The sequence below is a fragment of the Pholis gunnellus genome (genome assembly GCF_910591455.1).
Source record: "Pholis gunnellus genome assembly, chromosome: 6".
Taxonomy (NCBI): domain Eukaryota; kingdom Metazoa; phylum Chordata; class Actinopteri; order Perciformes; family Pholidae; genus Pholis; species Pholis gunnellus.
The window spans coordinates 16,964,956-16,986,222 of NC_136532.1; the positions used below are offsets into that span (position 1 = coordinate 16,964,956).

The 21,267-nt window shown below is 42.7% G+C and overlaps 3 protein-coding genes across 3 annotated transcripts; 2 read left to right on the forward strand and 1 right to left on the reverse strand.

The window, feature by feature from the left end:
- Nucleotides 1-105: 105 nt before the first annotated feature.
- On the reverse strand, nt 106-3,553 carry pold2 (polymerase (DNA directed), delta 2, regulatory subunit). Its single transcript, XM_079161007.1, has 11 exons — nt 3,424-3,553; nt 2,989-3,221; nt 2,780-2,901; nt 2,565-2,688; nt 2,321-2,435; nt 2,036-2,234; nt 1,831-1,911; nt 966-1,123; nt 730-857; nt 536-637; nt 106-378 (listed from the first exon to the last, which is right to left on the reverse strand). The coding sequence occupies exons 2-11, from the start codon at nt 3,212-3,214 to the stop codon at nt 218-220; spliced, it is 1,416 nt and encodes a 471-aa protein (XP_079017133.1). The 5' UTR covers nt 3,215-3,221; nt 3,424-3,553; the 3' UTR covers nt 106-217.
- Nucleotides 3,554-3,830: 277 nt separating this feature from the next.
- nono (non-POU domain containing, octamer-binding) lies at nt 3,831-5,543 on the forward strand. The gene has a single exon (XM_079162070.1). It carries the CDS (start codon nt 3,931-3,933, stop codon nt 5,248-5,250), a length of 1,320 nt encoding a protein of 439 aa, XP_079018196.1. The 5' UTR covers nt 3,831-3,930; the 3' UTR covers nt 5,251-5,543.
- A 4,607-nt stretch (nt 5,544-10,150) lies between these two features.
- On the forward strand, nt 10,151-20,789 carry npc1l1 (NPC1-like 1). Its single transcript, XM_079161292.1, has 21 exons — nt 10,151-10,348; nt 11,002-11,163; nt 11,323-12,234; nt 12,412-12,705; nt 13,281-13,504; nt 13,618-13,718; nt 13,814-13,986; nt 14,156-14,284; nt 14,544-14,726; nt 14,826-14,940; nt 15,063-15,328; nt 15,895-15,984; nt 16,080-16,270; nt 17,482-17,609; nt 17,717-17,846; nt 17,938-17,993; nt 18,082-18,232; nt 18,404-18,635; nt 18,955-19,068; nt 19,753-19,915; nt 20,019-20,789. The coding sequence occupies exons 1-21, from the start codon at nt 10,307-10,309 to the stop codon at nt 20,255-20,257; spliced, it is 4,095 nt and encodes a 1,364-aa protein (XP_079017418.1). The 5' UTR covers nt 10,151-10,306; the 3' UTR covers nt 20,258-20,789.
- Nucleotides 20,790-21,267: the final 478 nt, after the last annotated feature.

Below are 21,267 nucleotides of genomic sequence, written 5' to 3' on the forward strand. Positions count from 1 at the left end.
AAGAAAACAACACACCATAAAGGAAACACAAGAAGTAACGTTGTAAGGTAGTTCTAACAGCTTTTCATTGACCATTATGATACTGGACAGCATCAGTGTAGCAGTCTTGGCCCAATGTTGTTGTGACTCCTCTGTGGCTCAGGTGAAATCAGTCTTAATATTCGTCAACAGTGTCCAAGAAGTGACAGCACGTTTTCCTGCATGTGGATATGGATCCTCAGTGGCTGACATTCATCTCACTTTCCTCATCGTCGTCAGCGGAGAAGGCCGAGAAGCTGACTGGCTCACACGCAAGAGTGCGTAAATTGACCAGGCATGCCGTTTGGGTGCTGCTGAAGTGTGGAATAGTAACCAAAAGGACTTCCTGGCCATCAGGACCTGGCAGGAAGAGAAGAAGAAATATAGTAGCACATTAGTAAGAAGGAAAACCGTTAATATGCAATAATAGAGCTGAAAATAATATCTGTTTAGAGTCTAAAGAAAGACCATTGTCCATCAGGTTTCTTATGTGTACATCAACATAACACACACTGACCTTTGATGAGCTTGGACTCAAAGGTTGGGGCGTTGCCACTGAAGTAAACGTCGGGACACTCCTCCAAGATGAAAGGGTCTTTTTGGTAAAACGGGTAACAACCTGACACAAAATGTAAAGTAAACAGTGTGAATACTTAAAACCGATCAGCCAGAAGGTTTGTGTTTTATTCTGCATCAACTGGTCCGACTAACCCAGAGTATCCGGTGCAGTAGGGGCCAGGTGTCTGAGTCGTAGCGTATCCTCCAGGATTTCCAGGTGATTGTCCATGCTGCTGTACCTCTGAATGTCACAGACGTTCTGGCCTGATGTGCCCAGGAACCTTTTTGGAAGACACACACACACAAAGTCTCAAATATCCAAACGCTAACTTTGGGATTCAAAGCTAAATGCAAGATGGAGGATAGTGACTGTGTTTGATAGTGCTTACCTCACTCCATCAATCTTAGCTTGGTGTGGATTAGAGACCAACTGTAGTGTGGGGTACACGGAGGACAAGGGGAACATGCAGCGGTGGAGAGGCTGCTGAGGGAGGGTGAAGTTGGTGGGGTCGTGGTGGCCGGGCATTACATCCACTGGAACTGAGGCCTGGAACGACAGGAGGCAGAGACACACATATCTGTATTATTTTTTTTAGTTCATGAAGATTTTCTTTACACTTGTGTCGAGCCATCTTTAGTCACAGGCATCAGTTATCGCTAATGTTTATGACCTAGAAACTTCATTTATTTAAACACATATGCATTTTGGGGCTGCTGCAGCTAACTATTATTCAGTCAATCCTATAATCTATGAAATATCAGAAAATAATAAATAACAATTTTCCAGAGTCAAGTGATGTCTCTAAATTGTTTCTTTTGTCCAGCAGTCCTAAATCTAAAAAGGTATTTCACTGATAAAAGACAGAAAACAGGGAATACTCACACTTGAGAACCAGCACTTTGGCACTTAAATAATCTATGAATTATCATAATTGTTCTCAATTAAAGTTCCTTTTATCGATTTATCATTTAATCAACTCTTTCAGATGTAACTTGTCTTATTCCAGCAGATAAATCGTGAAACATCACTCGTTGGAAAATCAATTAAGACACTGTTTAAGGATTGACTAATTGAGAACAGGAATAATACAACCACAGATATTGAAGAGATAGCAAACAGTGTAAACAATATGGCAAAATCTCTGAGGGTATGCAAATACGCATCAACTTATACAGTATACAGTGCATTATCATATTGCACAAAATTTAAATATATATGTATGTGTGTGTGCATAAAGGGGAAAGCAGACTCACCACCAGCTGACACAGCAGCTCATCCAGCAGACGGATGGCCTCCACGCTGCCAGCCTGAGTCTTCTTGGTGAGGTACTTGGGCTTGGCACACAGAGAGGATAAAACAGCTGTTTTTAAGTGAGCCAGTTTATGTTTGCTTCTTTTCTAAAAGAGAAAAACTAATACAAAAAATGTGTAACAAGGTTATTAAACCAGTTCCAGTTACCTTCGTTGATGCGTCCTTGTCCTGGGTGCTTTGGCTCAGGAGGTTTCCAGCCAGTAGGACCCGGGAAATTGTTGCTGCCCCACTCTGCTCCCGCTGGTCACCAAGCTGACCAGTAATCATGTCAACCAGCAACTGTAGCCCCAGCATGCTGTCAGCTTGACTACTGCCGAGACCAAGTCCTGAGACCAGGAGCACAAACCTGGATGGGGACAGACAACGGCATCAGAATAAATGATCACCGAAGGCTGTGTGTGTGTGTGTGTGTGTGTGTGTGTGTGTGTTTACCTGTCAGAGCTGAGCGCAGGTCTTGGTGTCTGCGGCGGAAGATCAGCCATGCAAAAGTCCTCGACTGTGAACTTGCCATCATTCTTCTCGGCTCCATATATTGCAATAACACTCCCTGAAAGAGAAACAGAAGAGGCAGCATGACATACAAGAGACCGTGGCTGTATTTGAGTGATGTAATCCTTTAGTGATGCGATAGTGACATCCTTCTTCACCTGCCTTGACCCTCAAGAAACATCCTCACCTGTGACACACTTGTCTCTGTCAATTTGGCCCTCCAGTTTGATCCTCTGTAGCTCATCCTCCAGAATCAGCTCATCTGTTTCACTGATGTATTTGGCTCGTGCAGGCTGAGGCAGCAGGTTGTGCTAAAGGAGAGGGGAAAAACAAAGAGACGTTATCCATGACACCTGCCAGGTTGTCTGGGGTGTAGAAGGTCAGCTTTAGAATTAACCTGACCTCCTCGCTGATCTCTTTCAGAATAGATGGCTGCAATTCCATACGCTTGAACAACGTTCCCACAATGCAACACTGCTCCCCTGTCTCAAGATCACACAGCTTCCTGATGAGCACATCTGGTCCTGTCAGAAACAGAAAGAGACAAACAGATTAGAAAGTACATTTCAGATGCTTTAGGAGTTCCCAGATGTAGACTGGCCTGAGCTTACCCCACTTCTGCTGGGCTCTCTCTGAGAGCAAGGGCCTCATCTGCATGAGTCGTGCTGCGTAAATGTGAGCATACTGGCGACTGAAGCTCCGCTCCCCGACTGTGTAGCGCTCGGAGCATGGACTGTAGGCCAGCGACGTCCTCTCAAACACCGGCCCCTGGTCCTCGGAGGCAGGGCGGCAGAGCAGAGAGGAAGCCTCCTTCTGCGCGCTTATGTCGGAAAACATGACTGTCCTGAAGAGGAAGCACAGGAGAAATTAGCACACTTAATGTGTGCTGTGCATGTTTATACAGTGGGGTTGACAGGCTTGCAGGTCAATGGTTTTATTTTAGCTGAACCTAAAGAGTTAACGTTAACGTTATGCCGTCTAAGCTCGTCCAAAACATGGCGACTGTTTTGAAAATATCGCTGCTGCAACAGATTTAACAATCTTACCGTAATAGATGGAAAGTCACGCTTTAGCTGTTTGCCGTTTTACATCAGCTATTAAGTTATATTTTTAGATATCACTGGTTGTTGTTTTCCCTGTCAGCGAGCGAACAAAACAATTCCCGCGAAATCACCCGCTCAACGTGAACGTGTGTTCTCGCGAGAAACTGTGCACAGCAACAAAAAACAGTCAAAAACTAACTAATGTACCAGAAAACTTAACGAACATTGAATACATGAACCTTAGAATAAGCAGGGTTACACACACTGAACGTTGTATAATGTAAGATTTGACAAAAGCCGACACCGGTCAGATTTTAGTTTCTCTGACCGTCGCACAGAGATACGTCACACATTTATGTGCATGAGTCGCATCACAATGAGGTCACAATAACGTCGCGGCAGCACGCAGCGTCGCCATTTTCGCAGCCCTTTGTGCGCCAGTATCTGCTAAGAGTTTACGTGTTTTTGTCGAGCGATTCGTCGACTCGGGTTATAAATCTTTTCTACAAAATGCAAGGAAACAGAGGCCCACAGCAGAACCACGGGTCCTACCGCCAGGGAGACCAGAAAAGGCCCGGAGGAATAAATGCCAACGGCCAGCAGCCGGAGCATCGCGGTCCGACCAACCCCAACGAGGCCTTAACCCTGGATCTGCATAGCTTCAGAAAGCCCGGTGAGAAAACCTTCACCCAGCGCAGCAGGCTGTTTGTTGGAAACTTACCAACCGGAGTTACCGAGGAGGATCTCGAGAAGCTGTTCAACAAGTATGGCAAGGCAAGTGAAATCTTTATCAACAAGGAAAGAGGTTTCGGCTTCATCCGCCTGGAGACCAGGATCATAGCAGAGATAGCCAGAGCCGAGCTGGATGATGCTCCGTTCAGAGGGAGGCCCATACGGGTGAGGTTTGCAACACACGGTGCTGCTTTAACTGTGAAAAATCTGCCTGATTTTGTGTCCAACGAGCTGCTGGAGGAGGCCTTCGGTTCCTTTGGTCAGATAGAAAGAGCCGTGGTCATAGTGGATGACAGAGGGAGGCCCACGGGGAAGGGAATAGTGGAGTACACCTCGAAGCCAGCTGCAAGAAAGGCTCTGGATAAGTGCAGTGATGGTGCCTATGTTCTCACAGCGTTTCCTCGACCTATCACAGTAGAACCGATGGAGCAGCTCGACGAAGAGGAGGGACTGTCAGAAAAAATCATAAACAAAAACCAGCAGTATCACAAAGAGCGTGAGCAGCCGCCACGATTTGCCCAGGCGGGCTCCTTCGAGTTTGAGTACGCCATGCGTTGGAAGGCCCTGATGGAGATGGAGAAGCAGCAGTATGACATGGTGGACCGCAACATGAAGGAGGCTCAGGAGAAGCTGGAGGCTGAGATGGAGGCCGCCAGACACGAGCACCAAGTGATGCTGATGAGACAGGACCTGCTGAGGCGGCAGGAGGAGCTGCGGCGGATGGAGGAGCAACACAACCAGGAGATGCAGAAGAGGAAACAGGCTGAGATCCGGCAGGAGGAGGAACGCCGGAGGAGAGATGAGGAGATGAGGATGCGCAGTGAGGAGATGCTGAAGAGGCAGCAGGAGGGCTTCAGGGGCAACTTCTCTGAGAATAGGGAGCAAGACATGAGGATGCACATGGGCAATCACGGGATGAACAGAAACTCGCTGGGCGGCAATGCTGGTCCTGCAGGTACTCCCGGCATGGCCGCTGAGAATGCTCCACTGATGCCGGGGCCGGGAAACAACAACATGCCCGGAGGAGGCCAGGCTGGCTTCCCCAGAGGCCTCCCTGGGCCCGGAGACTATGGACCTAACAAGCAGCGCAGATTTTGAGTCACATGTCTCTATTTTTCTCCCTTTTCACTCACTGCATTTTAAAATTCAGGTAGTGAGTGTTACTTTTTTCAAAAACTGTTGCATGTATTTTCTTTTTTATGTACCTTTTTATTTGTACCTTGAGTTGTGTTTTTAGTACTAAAATGTCATAACTCTCTAAATGAGCCATGTATTTTACTTTATCTTTTCACCTTTAGTGTATTTTTCATAGGGATAGAAAATGTTGACTAATGTGGAATAAATTCATGATTCCCTAAGACCTTTGTTTCGACATTAAAGATTTCTCTATGTCTTTCAAAAGCAGCGTGAAGCCTAATGTGTCACCATCAAACACCGTTCGTCTACATGTCTGTAATGTACACGTAGGGCTCATTCATACTGCATATAGTCACAGCTGTCGGCTGGGTTTCTGGCATTGATTAGAGTATTGATTTAAGGAGCATTGATGAATCAATGGCCTGAAACACAATTCCAAGGCAGCATATAATCAATACCATCCAACTCCATTGAGTCAGGCGTAATATGATGCGTAAAGTAAAGGTTGAGCAGTACAAACTGTTTTTTTCAACACAGCTGTAGCTAATGTAGTTGGTCAGTTTAAGTGAATTATATTTGGCCCACATTAAGGTGTGCCACCCATTATGGCTTCCTGGGACCTGAAGTTGAAACAGGGCTTTTCCTGCTACGGCATCATAAAGTGTGTGCTGTTATAAAGGCATGTGATGCTCACAGAGTTATATTGATTGTTGACTCTCCGGGAAATCCTCCACCTACCAAACTAGACGTTTTGTGACTCATCGACCCTCTAGCCAAGGAGGAAGCTTAGAGAGTTGCTAATCACTGACTGAAGAATAAAGCACAGTCCAAACACTCGTGCCCACACAATGTGTGACACTCAGGGCAATAACACCTGCGTACCTGCACAGTGACAACAGTATATGTGAGTGCCCTAAAATGTCCCAACCCACTGACTTCAGACAGAAGGAAGGTGAGTCTATTTTAAATTGGCAGTAGGAGGAGGGTGTGATTCAGATGCACATTTTTCCGGCTTAATAAATGGGATGGATGTGGCTCACCACACCAGGAAATGTACAGGTGATGTCAATTAAGCATTCAAACGATAAGCTTTTCATTTACAGCCCTGTGATCGACTCAGTTTTAAGGTCAAAGTTCATCGATCTCCGTAGTGAAAAACACAAGTATTTAAAGTTTTCAAATACTGTTTCAGCTTGCTCCTAGTGCTGATCTCAGTACCGATTCGTGCCAGGTCAGCAGCGTGTTGTGCACATCCTGCTCTAGTGTTTGAGTTTCATGAAGAAACTCATCGAGTGACGTGTCAAGATGAAACCCAAACAGCATGCAGAGGAAGTCTGGTTTGTAAACAAATGCTGTGTTAATGGTAGTTGACTGAACTTGCATAATAGACAAACAGTTGCAGCGTGCATGTGCCAGACCAGTGCAGTGAAAGGAGCCCGGTTATATCATTAAACTGTGTCGCTCTGGTTGAGCAACTGCTCGGTACAAACCAAACATCAATGCTAAAAGTTAAAGTCAGGGAAGTGACAGTGGTTAGTTAGAGAATCAAATCAAGTAGCTTAGAGTCTCCTGCTAAACGTCTTTAAGTGTCAAAACATCCAGCTGTTAGATGATGGAAATTGCAGATAATTGAAGATAATTAAAACTGAACTTTATTTTTTTATATAGCACCTTCAAACAAACATGCAGCCCAAAAATGAAAAAAGACTAAAATCTACAACAATGAAACAATAAAATGCTAAACATCAATCACTTAAAGTAAAAATAATTACCTGCGATAAAACAATATTCTGTAAAAAACAATAATTAAGGACTAAAAACTAATGCCCTAAATGAAAAGCCATATTAAAAAGATGGGCCTTTATTTTCCTTTAAAAATTCAGAGGGAGATTGTCTCTTTATAACACATATATATAACATTTAAACAAACAGTGGTGGAGGAGCATAGTCATTCAGATTGAACATAAAATGAAGTAAAATCTCGGAGGATTAGGTTGTTTAAAGCTTTATAATCTAGTACAAGAAGTTTGAATTTAATTCTAAAAGATAGAGGTAGCTGGTGCATTGTCTTAATCTCCATCACGCAAAGGTTTTATATCTTCTCAGACAGTTGTCAGCTGATAGCAAAGACCTTTCTGAAGAAACTGCCCTTCACCTGTATCGGAGTCCAACAAGTCAAGACCGTCCTGCCCGCACAATAAGAGATCAATAAATGGTTATTGATAAGGACTCGATCATAAAGAGGGGAACGTGTGCATTATCTGGATGTGAGATCAGCAAGCTCTCCGGGAAAACATAGTCAAGAGAAGTCCTTTTTTGACCCCCTGTACCTCGGAGGATAGCTGGCAAGAGATGTTCTACAGCTCCCTCTGTACGATTGTTCTTTTTCACTTCGATCATGAAAAGAAAGAGAAACATCAGAAAAAGAAAAGCACCGTGATTCCGTGGATCTTTGTCACCAATTATTCCTTATATTTAACATTCTGTATATGCAGTACATAATTATACATGTACATTTGCATAATAATTGAAACCCTTCATGATTATATAAATGCAATAGATTTCAGACTATAATAAGTATCACACCATGCAGTACAATAGTAAGTGTTTAAGCTTCAAACAGCATTTACATAATACATACTAATACATAATATCAGTTGTTATGTCTGAATCCTTTTCATTTGCACCACAGAAGGACATGTTACACCCATATGCACCGAGGGAAAAGGTTAAACAGTGTCAGTGCACAGAACATTTAATGCACTTGTTTCTGTCACTTGTACAATTAATGCATACAAATCTGCATTTTGATGAAAGTAGAATATATGTATTATCAGCACTAACATATATTAAATATAAAAGTTGTTATTGAGTAAAGTAGTAATTTTCCATTTCAGTGTTAAAACACACACACACACACACACACACACAGAAACAACCAAAACAACAAACTAAATAAAAATGTAATATGTACTGTAATGTGGCTGGTGTTGGTTTAAATGAACAACTGTATCATGTTTTATGAACGTGATCATGTGCTTTCCATGTAAAAACTTATTCTATGCAATTTTAGTGATAAGATGAATATAGTGCAACAAAAGTATAATGTTTTCCCAAAAAATGAATTAATAAGTACTTGTGTAGGAACTTCCATGTTTGTAATCCTTTATTAATGTATTTGGGACAATGGGAACAACAATAGAAAAATGGTATAATACAATGCAATCAGATACACCATCACAACAACAGAACAATACAAGTGACGGTAGCTTCAATATTTCTTTGACAGCCTCAACAGAAATGTAACATTATCAAGGTAAACATCAAGGTATAGAATAAATTCTACCTTCAAAAGGTATCTAAAACATGTTGCGTTTTTGTTGAGATTGTTGATGATAATCTTTGTGTTGTATTTTATTTTTTATTTTATTCCCTTAAATGTTTTTGTTTTGTTTCCTCTCTTCAAAGGAACAACTGGTTAGTGACTCTTAATTGCTTGGTATTATGGTGCTCAATTAAAAAAGGTTTATTACCAACAAAACATGTATGTTGTATGCAAACCTTTCTTATATAATACATCTGTTGACGCTGTTCTTGAATATTTAATTATTCTTCATAAAACTTATTTTTGTACATTTAAAACCTATACAGTATATGTAGGCTTTGTAATCAAGACCTTACTGTTTACGCTGAGGCCCAAAATGCAGCAGCACACATTCAAATCTAGCCTCCGCACTGGATTTCGGGATTTATCAGGAAGTTGATTATTGAATTTTGTAAAACAATTTTATGAATGGGCAGAGTCCCTTGCAAATGTGGAGATAGGCACTCATAAAGAATGGGTGCCAGTACCTCTCAGGGTTATTCAAGCATGATAATAAGACAGTGGGAATAAAATGATAAATAGATCAACAAATAACAATACAAATTGATTTATTCACAGAGGTAAAACACTGTATAGTATAATATAAAGTACTTTTTCAAAGTAATAAATTCACAATAATTTCAGCGCTGCACAGCCACTCATTTGATTAATAATGCTGATAAATCACATGATTTTACATTTGTGATTTGATTAGTGGGCAGTTTTTGGTTCGATGTGTTGTCGTGACTTATCAGCATAAGACAGAACAAAACACATCACCATATCTGCCCCATTTCTTCTTGTCTTTTTTACCATCTCTGTTTATCACAAATTGAAACGCTTATGCACCTTCACCCTGATAGCTCTGATGCACCTGCGACATGATCGTGGAGTCTTGGTTGAAAGTCTTATCTCAGCCATGTCCTTGACATGTGTTAACAACACAATTCAAAAGTTGATCAGATATTGTGGGATGTGATCAAGGACGCGATTAATCAGGTTCACTTAGAATTAAAGCCTGCTCATGTCACTTAGTTTATTGTAAGATGTTTTATACAAAAAGTGATTAAAAAACGTCTTATTGGGACATCAGCAGATATGGTCCTCTCTCCGTACATTACAGATCAGACAGCCTGCACGCACCAGTGTCACTTAGATGATGGTCTAAAGGTCACATTCAGTGAACAGATCTTTTTTAGGTCAACCAAAAGTGTGTATGTGTCTTCAATGGACCAAAAGTGGCGTTAGTAAACGTATGTGAAGTGAAGAACTGGGTGCGGTTGTTATGTCAGATTCTCCTGTAGCTTCTCACTGCTGCTTCGGATCTCCTAAGCAACCCTATCGAAATGTCCCCCTTGTTAATTATCAGACAGGAATTTAGACATCCATAGCTGTGATTGGCCAGCCGCCGCATCACACCAGATAAGAAAGGTGTGACATCACAGGACTGATGACCCTGTACATGTCATGATGTTTCTCCTTCCCCGATCCTAACACTGTTGGACGGGCGGACAGACGATAGGAGAGACTGTCTCTCACTGTCTTACTTTGTCTGATGTATCGTCCAACAGGGCAGAAGTGATTTATATACACTCAATTACATACTGGACTTGTGGAGCCTGACTCTTCCAGTGCTGAAGAAAATCTGGAATCATGTTCTGTGTCGCAGCCCTGATCACCTTTCTGTCTTGTGTGGTAAGTTGGTCCGGTCATTTTTCTTATGGAACCTGTAACTGTATTCTCAACACTGTACACTTGTTTCAGTCAACAGCATAATAACTTCACATTACTTTGTTTTCATACTCCAGCGTTAACATTTAATAGGTCTTAACTAGGGAATGATCTGGGTTCGGGATTGAAAAGTAGAGGAATACATGTCGGTATTCATTAAAATGACAAATGAAACGAAAATAAATTATCAATTTGTGATAGATTTTTGGATGATGTTATCTTCTCCTGTGGCCACAGATGTGCATTGTGGGTGTAATAACGTTTAACATACTTAACATATTTGAACTTGAACATACTTGAATATTTTCCGTTTTATTTGTCTTGCAAAATGGCATTAAGAAGCTGCCATGGCAGCACACAGTAAGCCCCTAAAGTCATGAGTCGCTTAACTTTTTATTTATGGTTATTGTATTTATGTTGACGACAGTGTTTCTTTTTAAAAACATGGAGATTCTTGCAAAGTAGTGCCCAAAGATTGTACGTGATATAACTTCAGAATGATGATACAACATGTAAAGAGTTGAGGTGTCTTGAATTGTCACGAGTGTGCCTTCTTCTTCGATTACATACAGCACAATGTGATTTCCCCTTCTTTGATAAATCCTTCTTCTGTGCAGGCGCTGTCAGAGGCCCAACATGAGCCGGGCTACTGCGCCTTCTATGAGGAGTGTGGTCGTAACCCGTCAGTAGGAGGATCTCTACTCCCTCCTATTGTCCCCTGTTTAGACTACAGCCGTGCCCGAGCCCTCACAGGGCAACACTACAGGAAGCTCAAACAGGTCTGTAGATCCTGCTTAGCGTTTTAGTGAAGAACAGGATTGAATAAAGCCTGGTAGAGTAGGTTTATTCTTAAGTCTTTTTTGTCTATTCTTATAAAATCATTTTCAAAGTGTGTTTGAGTCTGTCAGTTTATTAAACCGCTCCTGTTCTCGCTGCAGGTGTGCCCCATCTTGGACCATGGAGAGAGCAACACTTACGCCTGCTGCTCCATTAAACAGCTGTCGTCCCTGGAAATGAGTCTGACCCTGTCCAAGGCAGTGCTGGTCCGCTGCCCATCCTGTGCTGAGAACTTTGCCCACCTGCATTGCATCAACACCTGCAGCCCCGACCAGAGCCAGATAGTAAAAGTCTTAAAGGTGATGAACGTCACTAACACTGGCAATAACAAGACGAAGGAGGTCGTGACGGGTTACCAGGCGTTCCTAAGCACCGCCTTCGCAGACGGCTCCTTCCAGTCGTGCAAAAATGTCAGGATCCCCGCCACAGGAGGCTTCGCCATCGCCACCATGTGTGGTCGGTATGGTGCCAAGCTGTGCAACCCCCAACGCTGGTATGACTTCCAGGGAGATTCCAGTAACGGCCTGGCTCCACTGGACATCGACTTCCAACTGATACAAGAGGGAGACACTGAGGGACTACCCAAGGGTGTGATTCCCTACAATGGACGTGCTCTGAAGTGTAACGAGATCACATCATCCGGAGGTCAGAGCTGCTCCTGCCAGGACTGCCAAGAGTCGTGCCCGAGGATGCCACCTCCTCCAGTGCCGCCCGGCCCCTTCAGACTGTTGGGGACAGACGGATTCCTCGTGATTTCTATCATCTTGCTCTGTCTCCTGTTGTTTGCCTTCCTTTTCTACCTCTCTGTGTCTTACTTGGTGAGGTCTCAGAAAAAAAAGGACGAAGAGAAAGGAAAGGGAAAAGGCAAAGACCAGAACAGTAATGATGTGACTCAGCAAGTCATTGATCCGTCAGAGGTGTCTTGTGCCGACAGGAACAGCATGGCTGCTCAAGCTTTCCTAAGCTTAGAGTTTCGTCATTGGGGAACCCTCATGGCCACTTATCCTCTCACGGTTAGTTTCACCAAAGTACTTTTAACCAGCAAACGTAGAACACATAATATCAGGCATTGAAACAGACATCTGCTTTGTTGATTTACTTGAAAGGTTAAATACTGTGTAACTTTTGCTGTCTAAAAAAGGTTGTCGGCCAGATGGTATTAATATGTTCATATTTTATCTTTATTCAAGGTGCTCCTGCTGTCGGCTGTAGTCGTGGCCGTTTTCTCTGCTGGCCTCAAGTCCATTGAGCTCACCACTGACCCAGTCGAGCTGTGGTCTGCTCCAAACAGCCGCGCCCGCCAGGAGAAAGACTTCCACGACGCACACTTTGACCCTTTCTTCAGGACTAACCAGCTGATCTTGACAGCGCCGGGCAGTAAAGGCCACATTTACGACTCCTTGCTGTTTGGACAGCAGAACTTCAGCGGGATTTTATCCAAAGATCTCATCATTGAGCTCCTGGAGCTCCAGACACAAATCCGGGTAAAGACACCAGAATCCAACAGTCACCATGTGTACACAAAGACTTAATAGTTACCTTATATTGTTTCTAATCTAGGTTTACCCTGCCCTCATCTCCTCTCTCTTTCCTTCACTTCCTTCACATTCCCCTTCCCTACTTTTCTCTCTCGTCTCCTCCTTTTTTCTCCTCTTTATTGATGATGTATCACTTATTTTTCTTGAACAATAGACTTCTACATTGATAGAGAACCACCCTCCCACTCTACTGATTAGTGTAACAGTGTGCAAGCTACTGCTGCCAATAACCCTGATGAAGACCAATGTCGGTCACAGCGTCGTTTTATCTTCATATTGCCATGTAAAATAAAGGTATTTTAATTTTCCAGAAACCTTAGTGTGCCTTAGGTTGTATTTGAAGGAGACCTGCATTTTATACTTTTTTGAGACCATCTTCAACCCATGCAATGAATCCTTTACACGATTAAATAAGCACAGGACACCTGAAGGCTCCAAAGAGCACCTGTACATAATCACCACAAAGACACAGTTCACTGTATGATTCTGACACATTGATGCCTCTTCTATGCCCTCTTTAGAACATTGAGTTCTGGTCAGAGGATCTGAACCGCACAGCGAGTCTGAAGGATGTGTGTTTTGCACCACTGAACCCATCCAACCCCAACCTGACGGACTGTGCAGTCAACAGCTTGCCACAGTACTTCCAGAACAGCCTGGACAACATTAACGCTAAGGTGAACATGACAGAGCTGGGAGTGACCAAAGAGGTGGACTGGAGAGACCACTTAATCTACTGCCTCAAGTAAGGATTCATCAAACAGACTTTCAAATGAAAAAGGAAAAACACTGATCGGTCTGTGATTGCTCAGAAACTTTAACACAACTTTCCCCTTTCTTCTTCCATCGCTTCTCAAGCTCTCCCCTGTCCTTCCAAGACATCACTGACTTACGTATGAGCTGCATGGCTGATTACGGAGCCCCCGTCTTCTCCTTTCTGGCTGTGGGAGGCTATGAGGGTGAGTAACTTTCCGCACTATCGTCTACACACGAAACGTACAATAAACACAAAAAGGGCGGCTTACTTGAACATTCTTCTTCTTGCTTTTGCTAGATGACGACTACACCAATGCCGAGGCTTTCGTCATGACCTTCTCCCTCAACAACTACGCTCGTGACAACCCCAAGTTCAAAGTGGCAATGCAGTGGGAGACGGAGTTTCTTAAAATTGTCCAGGCCTACCAGAAGAACCCAGCGGCCAACTTCACCTTTGCATACATGGCAGAGGTGCAGTAGAATATGGACTCTGGCACATAACAAAAACATTCACAAACTGTGCATTTTTCTGCTGTCACAGCTTTTTTAAGGGGCATGTTGAGTTCTTTCCTCCTCTCTACCATCTCTATTTTAAGCCCATAATTCTGTTCCTGACTCTGGTTTCCCCCTCGGTCCACAGAGGTCTCTGGAGGATGAGATTAATCGGACAACATCAGAGGACATCCCCATCTTCATGATCAGCTATGCTGTAATCTTTGTTTACATTTCTGTGGCACTAGGAGAGTACTCTTCATGGAAACGCATACTGGTGAGATTTCAGAACGTAGAGTCTATCTTTTGTAATAATGCAATATTTCACTTTTACTAAAGCTGATAAAGCAGTACTTATCACATACATAATAGGGAGAGACTGCAGTATTATGGCTGGGTGAGCTGTATAGCGCTTATCTTTATGGCGACAATGAAGTTATACAATACAGATGACATGATACAGCAACATATATGGTACAGAGAAAGGGTTCACCGAGTTGAATGTACATCTGGATTATTATCTCTGCCTACTATAGGTGGACTCCAAGTTCCTGGTGGGTCTGGGTGGGATACTGGTGGTCGGCTGTTCTGTCCTGGCCTCTATGGGCTTCTACTCCTGGATCGGCATCCCCTCCTCGCTGGTCATTCTGCAGGTCGTGCCTTTCCTGGTGCTCGCTGTTGGAGCTGACAACATCTTCATCTTTGTTCTGGAGTACCAGGTGTGTATACTTGTGTGCGCAATGGATGTCCAGTGCTGCTGACTCTGTAAGAGAAGTATATCATTTTCAGTGACGTTACCCTTCGATCCCTTTCCGCAGAGAGATGCGCGGAGGCCCGGAGAGAAGAGAGAGGAGCAGATTGGTCGCGTCCTTGGAAACGTAGCTCCCAGCATGCTCCTGTGCAGTCTCTCCGAGTCTATCTGCTTCTTTCTAGGTAGGAACTTTTGCACAAACTACATGAGCAAAGCAATACAATTCTGTGCACATACAGTGTGTAAGAAGGGACCATTGAATTTGATGCGTTAATCTCTAACTGTGTCTGTTCTGCTACCCAAGGGGCCTTGTCCACCATGCCAGCAGTGAAGTCCTTTGCTCTGTACGCTGCTCTGGCCGTGGTCATGGACTTCGTACTCCAGATGACAGCTTTTGTGGCGCTGCTGTCCCTGGACGCCCGGCGTCAAGATAACAACCGCTGTGAACTGCTCTGCTGTGTAACAGTGTCAACCAAGCGTTCCAACAAGTCAAACGAGGGCTTCCTGCTGCCCTTCATGAGGAAATACTACGCCCCTGTCCTACTGCACAGTTACACCAGGATCATAGTGGTAAAGCTACTAACCCTTAAACTATAACATGAGATTAGAATATCCTTTGAAAAACGGTCTCAACCTGTTACCTCTGGTGTACCTTTAGAGTTCCAGTGTGTAACATTTAGGGGCATCTATTGACAGATATGGAATATAATCAAATAAATATGTTTTCTTTAGTATATAATCAATGTTATAGAGTAAAGAAAACGTCCTTAGGACGAGCTGTTTATATCTACAAACAGAGCGGGTCGTCTTCGCAGGGCCGGCCGCCATGTTTCTTCAGAAGCCCAGAGCGAATAAACCAAACACTGGTACTAGATAGGGCCATTCGCATTTCGTGATATCGTAGTTCCCCGATACGCTTGGGACGCGAGAGAAGTTTCAGTTGGTTGCGATTTCCTACCTCACCGATAGATGCCGCCAAATCCTACACACTGCACTTTTAATTAGTTAGCATTGACATAAAACCTAGCAAACTGAACATAAACTCATGCTCTCCTAAAAAATGTATTTGCCTATCATGCACCAAGGCCTTTTAACTGGATATTTGTTGAAGACATTCTACCCTGTGCTCTCTTCAGATGATGGTTTTCATCTTCATGCTCTGTGGGTCCATATTTCTCATGTTTAATGTGACCGTGGGTTTGGATCAGGAGCTGGCTATGCCTCAGGTCAGTAAGCACTGCTACATAAATATATATAAATGAATGCCTACACACTCCTGTTTCAGTGTAACCTTACAAAGATTATTCTGTTTTTGGTGCAGGGCTCTTATATGCTGGACTATTTCCAGTATCTGTACAAATACTTTGAAGTTGGAGTCCCTGTTTATTTTGTAACAAAAAAGGGCTTCAACTTCAACACTGTGGCGGGCATGAATGCAACCTGCTCCAGCGTGGGCTGCGATCAGTTCTCACTCACCCAGAAGATCCAGTACGCCACCAACCACCCTGAATTGTGAGTTTCTTAATTTTCTTAATATGGACAAGAGAAACGATAAGCTTTTAGACAAGCACCCTTTTTTTTAATTACGGTCTTAACATGTGGCAGCTCAGCTAAACTCTATAGTACGTCAGCCAGTTCCTCTGCTCAGCTCAGTGTAGAGTGTTTCTCTCTCTTTGTCCTTCACGTTAGTATTTTTCGCAGATCCTTGAACCTGCTGATAACATAGTAGCAACCTCTTACCTACCAGCCAATCAGATCAGTTAATGATGAACTTGGCTACATGAACGCCACTGAGCAGATAAAGGGTGCTTCTAACTAATCGTGCCAGAGAACAAACACCCAAAGAAATCCCCTAAAATTACTGGTTGTGTTTTATTCAAACCATTGTGTTGTGGTTATGACCAGGCTGATTCGTAGGAGTACTACATTTATGCCTGTATTCTGCAGTATAATGTGTATGTTTCCACTAAACATAACTTATGATGCATGAATGCATCCCAACACTTACAGTAGATCATTATATTACCTGGGGATCACTGTGACACTGTTAGTATGTTATCTTATCAGCTACAGATGACTTGAAGGGGATTTTTATAGTTATATTATATTATAATTTATCCGTTTGATTCCTCGAGATAACGATTATGGAGCTAAGTTATCATTAGCAACATTATCAGTTACTTACTGTTACTGGCAAACAGTAAAGCTCTTCTCATCAAGTGGGAATTCGCCAGAATTCTAATATCATATGAAATTGAAAGATAAAAGGATAAAAAAGCTGGATAAGGAATGTATAGGCTATTCAATTTAACGTTCAGTTTCCAAATGCTGGCTTAAATGAGCTAAAATGGTGTTAACTTCAATAATGTCAGTGTCAAAGGGTAAAAGAATAGTTCAGATTTTGGGAAATACACTTATTGGCTTTCTTGCGGAGAGCAAAATGAAAAGACAACAACATTCCTGTGTAGCTAGTCGTCTCCCCGTTTCCAGTCTTGATGATGAACTAAGCTAACTAGCTGCCAACTGTTGCTTGATTTTTATTATACAGACATCATTTACATCTCAGTCTCAGTAAGTATAAATGGACGGACAAACACACTGTTGTTTTTGTTCTATTTGTGGGATTTGGTTACAAGAAAGATTTAGAATAAAACTTGTCTTATTCTGAAATACGGACATTTACATCCCTGCCTTCCTTAACCCACTGACGATGTGATCTGTAGATCCTACTTGGCTATTCCTGCTAACTCCTGGGTGGATGATTTCATTGATTGGCTGAACCCTGGATCCAGATGTTGTCGTCTGTATGGCTTCGGTCCAAATGCTGGAAAGTTCTGTCCAGCAAGCGAATGTGAGAATCAACACATTAATACACATTCTTTACTGTGAATTACCTGATATGATGAAAGATGTTGCCCTTCTTTTATTAACACCTGCTCTGTTTCCATGTTTCAACAGCTCCTTTCCGCTGTCCCCTAAAGTGTATGAGTACTCCTTCAGATGGCGTCCTCAGGCCCAACATGGAAGAATTCAACCGCTTCCTCCCTGACTTTCTGGGTAACAGGCCTGACCTGAAGTGCCCCAAAGGGTGTGTATGCGAGTGGAACATGTGCACATTATACAGAAAAACAATAGAACATGAAAACAACCTTCTCACTGCTTATCTACCCTTTTAACAGTGGTCTTGGAGCCTATGACAAAGCTGTGGTGAAAGATCAGAGTGGAGAAATTATAGGTAAGTCATCTTAAAGCAGTCTAAAGCTCTTTTAATCTTTTAATGGAAGCGGAGCAGTAAGTGAACCTGTTCTTCCCCGTGTTCCTAGCCTCTCGGTTCATGGCTTACCACACACCTTTAACCAACTCTCAGGAGTTCACTGCTGCACTGCTGAAGGCCAGAGAGCTGGCCCACAACATCACAATGGGCATGAGAGCAATACCAGGCACCTCACCTGACTTTGAAGTATTTCCTTACACGTATGTACTTTTACTTCCAGCACTCCATCTAATCTTCCCTCCTCTACAAGAACCAGTATTGCTTCTACAACTCTGTGGGCTCTTTTCATTATTTACGTGGTGTTTTTTTTGTCATTAAACGTATGCAATCTGTCATTTCTGACTCATATTTTTCTTCCCTCCTTCTCCCAGGGTGACTAATGTATTTTATGAGCAGTACCTGACTATTGTGCCAGAGGGACTCTTCAACATCTCCTTGTGTCTGCTGCCGACCTTCGTAGTGTGCTGTCTGCTGCTGGGTCTGGATCTGCGCTCTGGTCTGCTCAACCTGATCACCATCATCATGATCACAGTGGATACCGTTGGTGTCATGACACTGTGGGACATTCATTACAACGCAGTGGCCCTCATCAATCTGGTCACGGTAAGAACATGTCTGTGACACTCCACCGATTGTCCAAATTAAGCTTGTTGTATTTGTCATGAGGGGCACTACTCCTCCAGTGAGGATAGTTGTACAATGTCTCCAGTCTCTCTAGAGGGAGCTTTTTAAAGTTTAAAAAAAATATGATGTCGTGGTGACGGGGTGATCTTGACTTGTGCTAGGAGACTTCAGATTTATGACAGAAAGCCTGTGTTACAAATTGGAGGTTTGGAGTTTGAAAAGCATGAGGGTTCACCAGGGTTCTACCTAGTGAAAGATGCTATTGTTCACCAGGTCCTTACATTCTCTTTCTTTGCAGGCGGTGGGAATCTCTGTGGAGTTCGTGTCTCATATGACAAGATCTTTTGCACTCAGCACTAAACCCACACATGTCGAGCGAGCTAAGGAGGCTACAGCCAACATGGGCAGTGCGGTAAGTGAGCTTTAAAGTGGACACTGTTAATCCCTCACTGTGAAGACCCCTCTGACCCACTGTGGTCTTTGTCCTGGCAGCTCTTTGTCCTGCAGGATCTGGGTCGTCAGTTGATGAGCCACACCTGGGCCCGGTTTGGTTCTGGCTATAAAAACTCACCACATTAACATGGAGTCCATTTTCTCTCTTTGCTCACTTTTTTTAAAGGTTTTGTTTGCTTAAGACACTTTCACACATCCAAACATGCTTACATTACTGATTACAGACCTCCACACTGCAACAAAAATATGAGGAATCAGATGAGTTCAAATTAGTCAACTAACAATAACTAAAACAACCATGGAAGTCTGTAATCAGTAATATAAGCACGTTTGGATGTGTGAATCTGACACTAAACCAAACAGCAGCAAAGGAAGAGAGAGAACTCCATGTTAAGGTGGTGAGTCTTTATAGCCAGAACCAGACCAGGCCCAGGTGTGGCTCATTAGCTGACGACCCAGATCCTGCAAGATAAACAGCAACCGGGACAAAGAACACAGACCCCTGGTGGATTGAAGGGGTCACGGCATGATACAAATTCACTTTTAATGACACACACAGTTGATTGTATAAATATATACACCTACAAAAACAGGTGTTATATTTGTTTAATATATATGTATATATTTGTTTTGTACTCGTTAGGTGTTTGCTGGTGTTGCTATGACCAACCTGCCAGGCATCCTTGTGCTGGCATTTGCCAAAGCACAACTCATTCAGATCTTCTTCTTCCGATTAAACCTTGTCATTACACTTTTGGGGATGGCTCACGGACTCGTATTCCTCCCTGTGCTGCTCAGCTACTTTGGTATGTACTCTATAGCTGCTTGGTGCAACAAAGAGGTTTGAAGAACTACTTTATATTCAAACAGGATACATTTTTTTCACATCTTGATGTTTCGTTTTCTCAGGTCCTGGTGTGAATAAAGCAGTGTTGCTGCAGCTCCAGCAGGAGAAAGCAAAGGCCAACCAGGAGCTGGAGCTGAAAAACAGCATGAGACAAATCTACGATAACATGAGCTATGAAGACAATGAGACAAAACAGGTCCCAGACTCAAACTCCACAAAGGCCCCCACAGACGCCCGCAGACCTTCACAAATTATGGAGAACCAACAGGAGGAGAGAGAGGAGAGAATTGACCATTTCTGAGCACCAACAACAGAACAGTTTTTTAAAGCTCTGATGAGTGAATAGCTCTGTAACTGAACAAGGATGGACACAGAAAAGGACAAACAAAGAGTCATGTGTTTGTCTCTGTATGGAAATCATTAACTTAACTATGTACCTCAATCAGAAATGGGACGGTGGGAAGTCAACAACAAACAGTTGTGCAATATTTCTGAGAAATGCAAGAGTGGGCTATTGCAATGAGAGTCAACCTTCCTGTCACAATGTGGATAAACTACACGCCTGTCTTCACAAGCGCTACAGCTACAGTTATTGTTCAATTGTGGAAGTATGTGGGACAGGAAGTCGACGAATGTTTTTGAATTAGTCATTTTGTGTTTTTTTTGTATTTAATGTAATTTTTTTGTGTGTGAATACTTCACATTAAGCACTGTTAAGAGTGAATTCAGAGGAACACTCCAGCTTCTCACATTATAGTTTCTTTAATAGCACTAAGGTGGCATTACTGTAAAATGTGCAATCAGTGACACAATATTAAATACGTTTAAACATTTGTCATTGTAAGTTATTTATGGTACTAAAAACAAGCCTCCATACAATAGACTCTTCTTAAAAATATATGACTGAAAGTCAATTGGCTGTGTAATCAAATAAATTACACAGATTTTAGTGTGCATGTGTTTTTATATGTACCACCTGTTATTGCCCTTCCAGCATTTAGCAAATGCTTTAAGCTAATTGAGCGGTGGACACTTAAATGCAATGATCTCCATTTATAGTTATTAATAGCAGTTATATTTCCATTATATCTGCACTTTCTGAGAGGCAGGAGGATTTGTCTGGTCGCGAGAGCATCCTGCTCTAAATGTCACCATCATTCACCGTCTCCTGATCCAACATACCTGTCACAGCTGATCTTTAATGTCTTGGCTGAAACTATGTTTTTTTTTACATTTGAGAGTCGCTGTGCATGAGTTAATTCAGATATGACGTACAAATGAAAAATAAAAATAAATGAGGAAAGTGTCAAA

What these genes read in the sequence shown, in the direction of transcription:
- pold2 (XM_079161007.1), bottom strand. Translation starts at nt 3,214, where the DNA reads ATGTTTTCCGACATAAGCGCGCAGAAGGAGGCTTCCTCTCTGCTCTGC. An exon ending in GAGAGCCCAGCAGAAGTGGG is followed by an intron (nt 2,902 to 2,988) that starts GTAAGCTCAGGC and finishes TGTTTCTGACAG; the next exon opens with GACCAGATGTGCTCATCAGG. An exon ending in AGCTGCTGTGTCAGCTGGTG is followed by an intron (nt 1,124 to 1,830) that starts GTGAGTCTGCTT and finishes CTGTCGTTCCAG; the next exon opens with GCCTCAGTTCCAGTGGATGT.
- nono (XM_079162070.1), top strand. Translation starts at nt 3,931, where the DNA reads ATGCAAGGAAACAGAGGCCCACAGCAGAACCACGGGTCCTACCGCCAG.
- npc1l1 (XM_079161292.1), top strand. Translation starts at nt 10,307, where the DNA reads ATGTTCTGTGTCGCAGCCCTGATCACCTTTCTGTCTTGTGTG. An exon ending in GCCACCAACCACCCTGAATT is followed by an intron (nt 16,271 to 17,481) that starts GTGAGTTTCTTA and finishes TGTGATCTGTAG; the next exon opens with ATCCTACTTGGCTATTCCTG. An exon ending in TGTGCTGCTCAGCTACTTTG is followed by an intron (nt 19,916 to 20,018) that starts GTATGTACTCTA and finishes TCGTTTTCTCAG; the next exon opens with GTCCTGGTGTGAATAAAGCA.